Raw genomic sequence first — 12073 nt, forward strand, 5'->3', positions numbered from 1 at the left:
GTGTTTGAGGTGAATAAAGAACTTGGAGTCAAAATCGAGGATGTTTGTCATTGTGAGTGGATTCATTGATGTGTTTCCAAGTGAAATTGCAAGTATGTTACATGTTAGAGCCCTTGAGTTCATTATAGAATTAATTCCTGGAACGACACCTATATCCAAGGCACCTTATAGCATGGCACCTCTCGAAATGAGCGAATTAAGACGCAGTTGCAAGAGTTGTTTTGTTAAGGGGTATATTAGGCCTAGTGCATCACAGTGGGGAGCTCTTGTGTTGTTTGTTAAGGAAAAGACAAGAGTATGGAATCATGCATCGATTTTAGGGAGCTAAACACCATCAAGAACAAGTATCATTTGCCTAGAATAGTGGCGGACAAACAGGAGTTGGGGTTCATGGTGGTAGCCCATGGCCTTTCATTCGGACCGGATTGATCACCGTGTCCTATTTTTAGTCAAACATTCCTCGATATCGCAGGTCACTGAGGTTACGGAGTCGCGCCCGTACCTCGTCTTCCTTAGTGAAGACCTCTAGCTAGAAAACTCGGTCCATTGCCTATTTCAAATAAAATAATATTATTGTTATAAAAGTCTAGTCCAATCTAGCCTAGTCTAGTTAAGTATGGTCGTCAAATTATCATGCTTTGTCTGTCCTTACTTATGTTCAGTAGTATCATGTTAGGATTGATCGTTTAATAGTATCATGTTAGGATTATTATTGTTTTAGTATGTAGTACTCAGCTTTGCTGATTACGTGCTTTGTATGTGTGTGTTGATCATGGCTATGCCTTATTGATCCTGTGATGACCCATCTTTGTTGAGCAGTCTCTAAGGATCAATAAGCGTTGCCCATCTACAGGTTGAAGATGATGCATCATTGGGATCGGGATTAGAGAGCTCGTAGTTCATTTGATTTTCTAAGTTGGATTTGGTTTGTTTAAGTGGACTCTAAAACTTATTGAATTAGTAACATTAACTTTGTTTTTCGTTGATTGGTTTTTGGGATTTATTCTGAAAATGATTATTTATAAACCTACAGTTAGTTTTATGTTTTCCGCTGCAAAATTCTGAATAAGCCGTTACGTTTTCACACGGGCGATAATGCCTTGATAATTCTCTACGTTTTATATTTAAAAGTTATTTTAGAAAAGAGAGAATTGTCGGGGTGTTACAGTTGCAGTTCGATCCCAAATCACAGTTGGGATCGGGAATTCTTTGACCGGAGGTTCCCACCCCAGACTCAGCTCGAGATCTAGAGAAAGACGAACCCATCGAGTACGAGAAAACCCAAGAGAAAACTTCAAATTTTTCCTCTCGATTTTATCGATAAAACACAACAGAGGCGGCGGATTTGGGACCAAAAAGGGGACAAAAACGAAGGGGGTCTGCTCGGAATGTGATTCCGATTAATGTTTATGAAAGAAATGATTCGAAAATCATTCAGATCTGAGAGAGTTGGGGAGGAAAACACATAACAGAGGCGGAAACCCTAGGGTTTTCTCAAGAACAGAGGAGGAAATTTAAGAGAGAGAGAGAGAGTGAAATATGAGAGAGAGAGAGAGAGAGAGAGAGATCGCTAAAGGTGAGAGAGAGAAATCAGAATGAGAGAGGTGAGTGAAAGGGAGAGAAAGGGACGGCTTATAAAGTGGGGAGTGGTGGGGTTAGGTTAAATTATTTAATAAGGTTGGTGGGGAAAAAGAGGGTGGAAATGGGTAGAATCTTAGGGTTTTTTGGTAAATAATGGGGAATCTTAGGGTAAATTGGTAAAAAAAATTATGACAAAAAATAGTAAAGATTCAGTATGGGTACAACAAATAGAAATGCCAAAAAAGGAAATGGGAACAACAAAAAGGAATGGAGGGAGTAATATATACAACTCCATCTAAAATCAAACACTATAATAATTAAAAAATAAATCTAAAATAAAATTCATCCAAAATCAAACCACTAATCTAAAATAAAATAAATAAAATTCAATTTAAAATCAAACATTAATCCATTAGGCATATTTGCTGAATTATTAGAGCGCCACGTAGGATTACTAATGGTTCCGACCAATGAAAGAAAATTTATTTTTGAATTAAAAAAATCGATTGCCACGTAGATAATTAATAAGGTACCACGTAGATATTTTAATAAATTAATTACTAATATATAGAACTCCATCTAAAATCAAACACTCTGATAATTAAAAAAATAAATCTAAAATAAAATCCATCCAAAATCAAACACTAATCTAAAATAGTAAAATTCAATTTAAAAACAAACATTAATCCAATATTAGAGCGCCACATAGAAAAACTAATGGTTTCGGCCAATGATAAATAAGATTTCAAAATTAATTTTGAATTAAAAAAGTCGAGTGTCACGTAGAAAAATAATTAAGTGTCACGCAGATATTTTTATAAATTAATTATTAATATTACGCATATACAAGTTCATCCAAAAACAAATACTCATAATTATATAAAAAAAATCTAAAATGAAATTCAATGCAAAATAAAAAACTAATCTAATCTAACACAAATAATATAAAATTGGTATATACATATGAGTTTTATTTAAAAATAACAATTTAATAGAATCCGTGCATCGCACGGGTTAAAATCTAGTCTTAAAAATAAGAGACTAATTTACAGATGTTACAACTAATTAATATTCAGAAGCTCCCTGAAGATGCAATCAAGTAACACCAGCACTCTATAGTTTGGCTCAAGCATCAACGTTGAAGCCGGTAAGCAAAGTCTTCTTATAAACATTAGATATAAACTTTCTAGTTTCAATGAGATCCTTTTTCATGTCCAAAATTTGCTTTCCCGTGTACTCCTTGCACTTGGAAATCAAATCAATCAACGCAAATAGCTCATATGCACAGTGTTGCGTTTCTTTCTCACTTTCCCTTGTTTCCTCCTGGAGCTTCAGTTCGGCAGCCTTTGCAAGTTCAGATACATATGAAACTTAGTGTAAGGAAGTGTTTCGTAACAACAAATTAAGTCAATACCAGGTTTTAAATGATGACATATGTACTTGGACCCTTCCTTCCTTATACACAGATTGGATTCTCAATGTACTCCAGTTAGGGCCAAACACATGAGAATCTTAATTAATTTATAAAAATTGCAAGCCCACACTTTGGTAGTCGAATAGAGTTATAAATTACTCTCCATAATGGACCAAAAACAAGAAAACTTTTCATAGATTATCCTAAACCGACACTTGAACATGTACCCACGTCTGACATTTATTCATTAAATACCCTAGTCCAAGTAAAAGATTTCATTTCAAACCTTCACATTACCGCTATATACAGTAAACATCAGACTGTCTCTTTCTGGCAAATCTCTCAGTCACAGAATTATCACCTATATCAAGCAATTACTTCAAATGGTCTGTAAGCAATTCATACCTTCAAGGTGTCAGTTGCTTCTTGTTCCATGATATCAAGATTTTGCTCCTTTGCCTCTATCGCTCCTTTAATCCTCTCAACTTCACTTGCACACCAGGATGTGTATTCCTCGATTTTATTCCTCATTACTTCAAACTCTCGTTCCCTCTGTAATATTTTTTCCAGTAGATTAGCCTCTCTCAGGCACAATTTTAATACACATAAAAAAGGTAAAGAAAGACCGTAAACATGTGATCCTTAGTAGTGGACTAAAGTTTAATACATTCTTTTTTATCTCATACGAGTGAATATTTCTTTAACCTCTAATGGAATATAAGAGCAAACAGAAAATCCGATAGGTTAGCCACAAGTCATACAAAAAGAGGGAAAAGGTGAAGCTAATGTCAATACAAGACCCACAGAGTAACTTTTAATCTAGGAAAGAATACATTAAGGCTCCGTTTGGTAGGGCGTAAAACGTTTTCATTGTAAAATGATTTCCATGGAAAACATTTTTCAAGGGAAAACACAATTCCAAACTAGTTTTCCTTTGTTTGGTAACTTGAAGGAAAATGGGAGAAGATAGTGAAGATTGAGGGGAAGAAAGGAGAGGGAGGTAAGGCGAAAAGAAGGAAAAGTGGTTCCCTCCCTTTCAAAAGGAAAAGGGTTTTCCACCTTTGAGGGAGTCATGGAAAATTGTTTTACATCCCTTACCCAACCAAACAACGTAAAATGATTGAAAAAAGGAAAATCGTTTTCCATAAAAACGTTTTACGCCCTACCAAATGGAGCCTAAGTCAAGCTTTAAAAATTAATAAGACTAAAAGAATAGATGTCTAAAATTCCAGCTACAGATGTCACTTAAACTTCTAACCACCTCCTCCCTTCTATTTTACCCAGTCTGAACTGGTTATCAGGTTTTCCTCCCCCCCCTCCCCTTCCCCCACCCTGACTTTCAAAAGAAAAAACATTTACGTCGTGAATTTTGTCTAAAGCTGGAAACAATAGCCCATAGCCCCATATCGTGGGATACAAGACGGAAGCTGGCAAATACAATCATGGAAGAAGTGCAGGGCTGGAGAAGATAGGTGGACAAGATTATCTGGAGAACTTTTGGTGCATATAAAAGGGTTGACGGTTGACATATCAATGCTCTACACATTATCTTCAAATCTGAGGAGAATTTCAAAGCCCTCTATACGATCTACACATAGAAAGGGCTCTTGGCCTTGCCTTTGTTGTCTTCTTCCCTCTATACCAAGCTTATTAGCTATCCAAATGTAGTGCTATGAAGAATAAGAAGCTAGTTCAATAGTAAAAATTAACTCAATACCTAACCAAGAGAGAAGAGTATTGAAGGGTTAGAATAGACCCAGTTCAGAACACTTAACATTTTGTAATCTCTCCACAACACTAGAGAAATTCAAATAGTTCAAAACGGACAATATGTTGAATCAGAACAAGTGACTGCTAAATTACAAGCAGATACGATAAACTCCTAAAAGTCTAAAAGACTTAATGACACATTAATGATGGCCTTATGTAGGAGGTTGTTTTTTCGCATATCAGATATGTGTGGAAACACACATATCAACTAAAAGACAAATAGCTAAAAGACAAAAAAGGAAGTACCATTCATGTTAAAAAAAGTACCATTCTGTAAAAAAAAAGTACCATTTTTGTTTTAAAAAGTACCATTTAATTTCTTTTTTGTCCTTTTTCCTATTTTGTCTTTTGTTCTGATATGTATTTGCCCATACATATCTGATATGCGCTTGTACTTTCTCCTTATGTAGTACTATGAAGAATAAGTAGCTTTAACACACAGGGGCGGCCCCAGAGGGATCCAAAGGGACCCATTTTAATTGATATTGAGGTAATTAATTGCACTTGAAATAGTTAACATGTATGTAATTAACATATATTAATGATAATGAAATACCTTCGGCATAATGGTAACTTGATCAATATTTTACACAAGCTATATGGGTTCAAATCCTCCTAACAGGACATTAAATATGATTTTTTTTATTTCTTTTATCTTTTACTTGTCATTTGTTGATCCTCTAAATTTTTCATGTTTTTTTTATTGTTTTTTTTATTGTTTTTTCCTTTTCCCTTTATAAGTCATTTTTTTATCACTTTTTATTTTGTTGTTTCTATAATAATTCATATGTCCATTTCCGATGGAGCAAAAGATTCATTTGTTCTTTTGGCTGTGAGATGTAATGGACTAAATCAAAATGGCTCTTAATACCTCTTCGCTTCCTTTCCATGAGGTAGAAGATGGTTGTCCCGTTGTTGTCCCGTTATCGTTTTTGGGTCAATTGAAAACAACCTCTCTGCAATTGCAGGGGTAAGGTTGCGTACGTCAGACCCCCCTTACCTCGCTTCTTGCGGGAGCCTCTTTGAGGCAATGGAGTAATGATAATGATAATGATGTTTCTGTAATGATTCATGATTTTTCTTAACAAAAACACAAAAAAATAGTAGTGTAATTTTCTCTTAAAAATATTTATAATTTCCATAAGATATACTTCTATTAATGTATTTTTATACTCCACTTTTATAGACTTATAGTTACATGTTACTTTGAACTTTTTAGAGGTCTAATTAATTACTTTGTACATAGAATTATAATGCCCCACAACTCCACAAGTGTTAAGAACGATGTTCCTTTATTTTTATTAGTGTCTTTGTGTGTTACTCCTTCTATCCCTGGCACCGTTTTTACTTTTTGCACTATTCACATAATTCACTTTAACCCTATTTTATTTCTAGTTTATAAAAACAAATGTTGGTATATAATATATTGTTGGCTTCATCTTAATATATATTTTCAAAATAGTACTCCCTCCGTCCCGGAATACTCGACCCGGTTTGACCGGCACAGAGTTTAAGGGATTTGAATTGACTTATTTAATTTAATAGGTAGTAGTTGATAGTGGGGTATTATTTTAATGTAGTTAGTGGAAGGTGGGTTGAGAGGTGGGGTTGGGGGAGAGTAGGGGTTGAATTTTTAATTATTTTTTGTATGGAGTAGGGGGTAGGTGGGTTAATAGGGGTGGAGTGAGAAATAATATAATATTGTTAGAATATTTCCATTTTTAGAAACAGGTCAAGTATTAAGGGACGGCCCGATGAGGAAAACAGGTCAAGTATTCCGGGACGGAGGGAGTAAGTTTTTATAATATGTAGTTCAATATATTGGTAGTCAAAGTTATGCATTGGCATTCGTGTCCAATCAAAACAGTGTGAGTATTCCGGGACGGAGGGAGTATTTGTTCAGTGACAATCATAGAAAAAAGTAAATTTCCTTCCAAGTATGAAATTTGTTTTTTCCATTTTAAATGGAAATCACGCTAAGTTATTGTAGTAATTTGGACTATTGTTATGAAAATCCAAAATTAAAGTTTCTAAACTCTGCACATATTTTCATTAAGGCGTTTATAATATTTCGTTTATGTACCTTTCAACTTTAACCAACTAAAAGGAAAGTAAATCATAAATTTGGACCCCCGTATATAAATTCCTAAATTCCTGGATCCGCCCCTGGTAACATAGTAGTAAAAATCAACTAATACCTAAACACCAGAAAGAGTATCCAAGGGTTATAATGAACCCAGTTCAGAATGATAAACGTTATGTAATCTTTCCACAACACTAGAAAAATTCAAATAGTTCAAAACAGAAAACATATTAAATCAAGCAAGTGACTGCTAAAACCAAGCAGATTCGCTAAATGTCTAAAAGACTTAATTACATAGTCACTATCAGTTCACTTTAATTGAGGTTGTTAGTATTCCAGTGAAAAACATACCTTTTATATTAACATTTGCTACAGATCAAGCTAGAGGAATATTTAACAAAAAGGGGAATTCTAGTGGACAGTATAACCAAACACATCCTGGGTGGGAAAGTAAGTAGATGCTTGAATGAGATGGTTTACAAACTTATAAAACAGCAGCACGGACAGGATTAAGTCTCAGATAAAGAAATAAAAAACTTAAAAAGTCATTCTGTAATCTGTGTACTGTTGACTAGTTTAAGAAGGGTTTAAAGTCAGCAACTCGGCATTCAACTGGGAGTTTCTTATGATAATAAGCTTTTTGTCCCTTTCAATAACATAATAAGTGTCTGCACATTTCATCATTGTAGCCTATGATCATGGCACAAATTCATATTTTTTGTCAGTACTTACAGTGTTCTTATTTCCTTTTTCTCACTATACTACATTATGCCATTACCTATTCACCTATTTACATAACGCAGATTTTGCCTATATGTTCCTTACAATGAAGAGTTTGAGAATTTCGTAACTATAGAGTGTAGACCGTGATCTTGGGCTCTTGGCACATTTTAATATTCTATGTCAGCGCTTAATGTGTTCTCATCCTTTCTTACCATACTACATTACCTGTATGTATAGTATACTATAGATTCTTCCTTCTCATTCTCTTTACACAATTTCTCTTTGGAGTAGACTGGTCCACTACGGACTCGAGGAGACAAGATCATCAGGAGGTTGGGACAATGGGAATCAGATTGCATATGATCTCAGAGACAATTCACATCAGATGCCAATCACTATTAAAAATAACTACAGTGGGTGCAAAAATCCAATCTTACGGATATGAAATAGGTGTGAACCTGACCAAATCCAACAATATTAATCCCAGAAACAGAGAAATTCCGTTAATAATAGCCATTAAATACAAGATTATTGGGAGGAGGTACGCCATAAATGCTGATAAAGGAGTTACAAGAGATTATTCAGAAATTTAGCACAATTACCCATAGCATTTTTCAAGTTTGTTAAACAGAATCGGTAGCTTAAAACCAGGAACACGTCAACGTAGGGAAGTAAGTAGATCAAGCAGGATGTCGAACACTTACTAGCAGCTAATTAAGATAATGAATGGATACCTACCTCATCAATATGCAACTGGAGTGCTGCAAGACGTTGTCTCTTTGCTTCAATCCTGGTAGTCAATTCTTTAGATCGTTGTTGTAGGGAAATAAACTCTTCCAACTTTGTGGTAGCACTTTTCTTAATCTCGTCAGCATATGTGATGATTGCAGGCTTAAGTGTAGATTTATAGTTTATGCCCAATACTTCAGCAGGAGTGGACCCATTAGGATTTATTACATACTGAAAATCACCTCCGAGCTTAGTGATTGCAGGCCTTAGTCTGCAGTGCAATTAACAGAAATCACACAGTCAGAAACAATAAATCACAATATAGTATTCCGAATTCATATAAACTGAATTCCATGACTAAAAAGGACTTCTACTCTCAAAGTAATCGTCTATAGAGAAAGGACTGCGAGTAGCTTGATGACAATGATGACCAATCAAGGATCGATAAATAGCCAGACAACCAAGCATTGGAACCTAGATAAAAAAGATGTACGTAGTAGAAGTCCAAGTTGTCTAATCTTGCTTTACCCAAGTACCCAACTGATCACCATTAACACAGTTTTCACAGAAAACAGAAGAGATAATCACAGGCATAGGTATTCCATGCATCATGGTCTGAAAATCATCAAAGTTAGCCACTGGCAAGAAATGCACAAAAGTAAACCTTCGCAAAACCAAAGACCATTCTTTTTGAAGAACATTCCAAGCTTTTAAGAGGTATTTACATTCGTGACTTCAGTAAAATGATTGTACACACAGCAAACCATTTAAATCCAATAGTTTTTAACACGTCTGAGACCTGAAACTACTGTAATAGATTCCTATAAAACAAAATGAACGCCAAAATCAAAAGTGCTAAACGGACCTATGCATTTAAGCTATTGCCTGACCTGAAAATAACCAGCCAGATAGTTCAGTACCAACAAAAAATGGAAAAGAAAAAAGGAAGAAGAGAAAAGTCTACCTTCTTAAAGCCTGGTTGAATTCAACGGAAAGGGCGTCAAGTTCCTTGAGCTTTTGCGTAATGGCTGCATGGAGATCCCAAGACTTCTCTTCCCAAGAGCTTCTGCTGGCCTCGGCCTCATTAATCTCCCTCTCCACAGCCTGCAGCTCCCTTTTCATCCTCTCAGCATCCCTTAAGTTAAACCTTTGGGCATCAACCTTCTTTTGAAGCTCCTTATTCTCATCTCGGGTTCGCTTGATCTCCTCATCCTTAGCAGCCAACTCCTTCTCCTTCTCCTCCAACTTCTTCTGGAGGTTGAAATTTCCATCCCGAACACTCGCAATAAACTCTTCAAACTTCCTCAAGTCACCTTCAAGATCCTTGCTCTGACTCTCGTACTTCTCCCTCTCAGAAGGTTTGGATTTCAACTCTTCCAGCTCTGACTCTAACTTCTGCGCTTCCTCATCCAACGACATCAAATTACCCGCCAACAACTCCTTCTGCCTATCCATTTTCTCCGTAAATTCATTATCCAATAACTTAACAGTCTCATCATCACCCCTCATATATGGCAAGTAACTATTCACAGAATAAGCCATGAGAGTATTCTTCATAAATGAAAACCTGTCCAAAATGTAATGCAAGTATATCATCATCTTAAGAGCATAGTCCTAGATCAAGCAAAATAAATCAAGTGGTGAAGCTAATTATACTTGAAAATTAACACTCCCTCAGTCAGTCCCTCCAAAGTTAATAATCACATTGATAGTTCCAATTCCACTGGCAACTTGACAATTAATCCCGATCAGAGGAAGTAATAAAATTTCGAACAAGACAACATTATAATTTCATGAAGGTAAACGCAAACAAAATTTAACACCTCTCAAATAAATAAAACAAAAAAAGAAACAATATGAGAATTCAGATAACTTTTAGAAAATTCCTCACCACTTAATTCAATGGTCACATGGTTAATTCTAACCACACAATCGAAGTGACTAAGATTTCCAGAAGGAGCTAGTAATAGCATTTCGAAACCAACACTCTAATTTCATGAAACAAAATTACACATTTCCTTCAGCGATACAATTGAAAATGAAGGTTGTACAAACTAAACCTGCCGGTGTTCTCATCGGAAGCGATATGATCAGCATAATAAGCAAGCTGAACAAGCCAATGAATAACAGCAAGCATCTGTGGAAACGCGTGAGGAGCAGCAGGGGCACGAAGCGCAGACTTGTTTATCTTATAAGGGCAACTCAGATATTTCAGGAGCAGAAATAGATCATCATCAAGGCTCTTCTTGTTGCAGGGGAACTCGAAGCGAGAGAGGAGAAACCGCAACACTTCGGTGACGTCTTTAGCGGAGGGCAGCGGTTTGAAGGAGAGAGAAAGTGAGACGCCGTGAGAAGTGAGGTAAGCGTTGATGGATCGCAGCATTGCTTGTTTGTCATTGGGTGGTCTGCCGGTGGCGGCGAGACCGAAGGAGGAAGATGAAGGTCGGCCGCTGCAGACACTGGCATCGGAATCGCGGCGAACACCTCCGCCGCCGAATTGAGGTGTTGACGGTGGGCGGAGGGATTCCCGATCAGTTGCCGAAGCTCGTGTTGCTCCGCCTCTTGGTCTCATCACCGGCGAAGTATTTAGGGTTTAGCGGGGGGAGTGGATGAGAAACTTTTTTTTTTTTTTTGGGTAAAAAGAGTTTCGAACTTTCAAACTTCCAAATGTAGAGCCAAAACGGTGTAATGAAGTTTTGGAATGGAATAAGCGGAGAAAATAGATGGTTTCGGTCATTTGAATCGGGTTCGCCATTTGGTCAATCCATTTTTCGCAACTTTGGTTTCGGGATATCAAATCGGGTGGCCAGAACTCCATGTCAATATCGGATCGTTTTAGATCGGACTAATTCTCAAAGTCATTGTAATACTCGTATTTTTTGGAATTTATAAATATACTAGATCGCACGGGTTAATTTATTTGTTTTTTTTATGTTTTATATATATTATTGCAGTCCAATTTTTTTATTGGCTGATTTGAAGCCAAATATTACAAGATTTGTATTTATAAATATCAAATTCAAATAATACACGATAAGGGTTAATTTATGTTATGTTGTATTATTTGATTCTTCATCCTTTTCTCAATCCATCAACTTAATTTATATCTGATTTTATCTTTTAGCAAAAAATAAAAAAAATGTTTATCATATTATATCTTTTACATATTCGTTTAGTCTTATCTTTTCAGCCTAAACGTATTTACTTTGTTACAATTCATTCATAATTATTTATCGTAAACTATGTAGTTATCAGATTCCGTCTTTACACAACGCTATTGTACCAAGTATGCATTAAGAGGATGTTTGTACCACTTAAAAAAGCAATACTCCTTAATAATTAAGATAAAAAGTAAATAGATTAGAGCTGAATTTGAGATAAATAAAATACTGATTTATCAATTTATATAACTCGGTAATTCCACATCTAAACTATTTACGAGAATCAGCATTAAGAATAAGCACCCCTTCATTAGGATAGGCAACCCACTGACTATGCAAAATGACAAAAGGCCAGCAAAATGCACAAACATGAAATCAAATTCTTCACATGTAGATAAATTTGATTTTAGGGCACCAACTATGAAATTTTGGACTTCAATTGGTAAATGGAACTTGTTCTGTGTGAAAAAACTCATCACACCTGGAAGTGTGTCTCTTTTCTTCAAGAATGCTATCAAACAACTCAAAATCTCATCTGAGCGATTAGCTTGCAACAAAGAGCAGCTCGTCAGCTTCAATGTTATTCAACAGTATAACATGCCTTATATGCCC

At 35.8% G+C, this 12073-nt stretch overlaps 1 protein-coding gene across 1 annotated transcript; it reads right to left on the reverse strand.

The window, feature by feature from the left end:
• Positions 1-2435: 2435 nt before the first annotated feature.
• On the reverse strand, positions 2436-10982 carry LOC110779426 (kinetochore protein NDC80 homolog). The gene is made up of 5 exons (XM_021983944.2): positions 10361-10982; positions 9265-9867; positions 8310-8571; positions 3401-3547; positions 2436-2925 (listed from the first exon to the last, which is right to left on the reverse strand). The coding sequence occupies exons 1-5, from the start codon at positions 10870-10872 to the stop codon at positions 2707-2709; spliced, it is 1743 nt and encodes a 580-aa protein (XP_021839636.2). The 5' UTR covers positions 10873-10982; the 3' UTR covers positions 2436-2706.
• Positions 10983-12073: the final 1091 nt, after the last annotated feature.

Source organism: Spinacia oleracea, chromosome 1 (assembly GCF_020520425.1).
Source record: "Spinacia oleracea cultivar Varoflay chromosome 1, BTI_SOV_V1, whole genome shotgun sequence".
Classification (NCBI taxonomy): domain Eukaryota; kingdom Viridiplantae; phylum Streptophyta; class Magnoliopsida; order Caryophyllales; family Amaranthaceae; genus Spinacia; species Spinacia oleracea.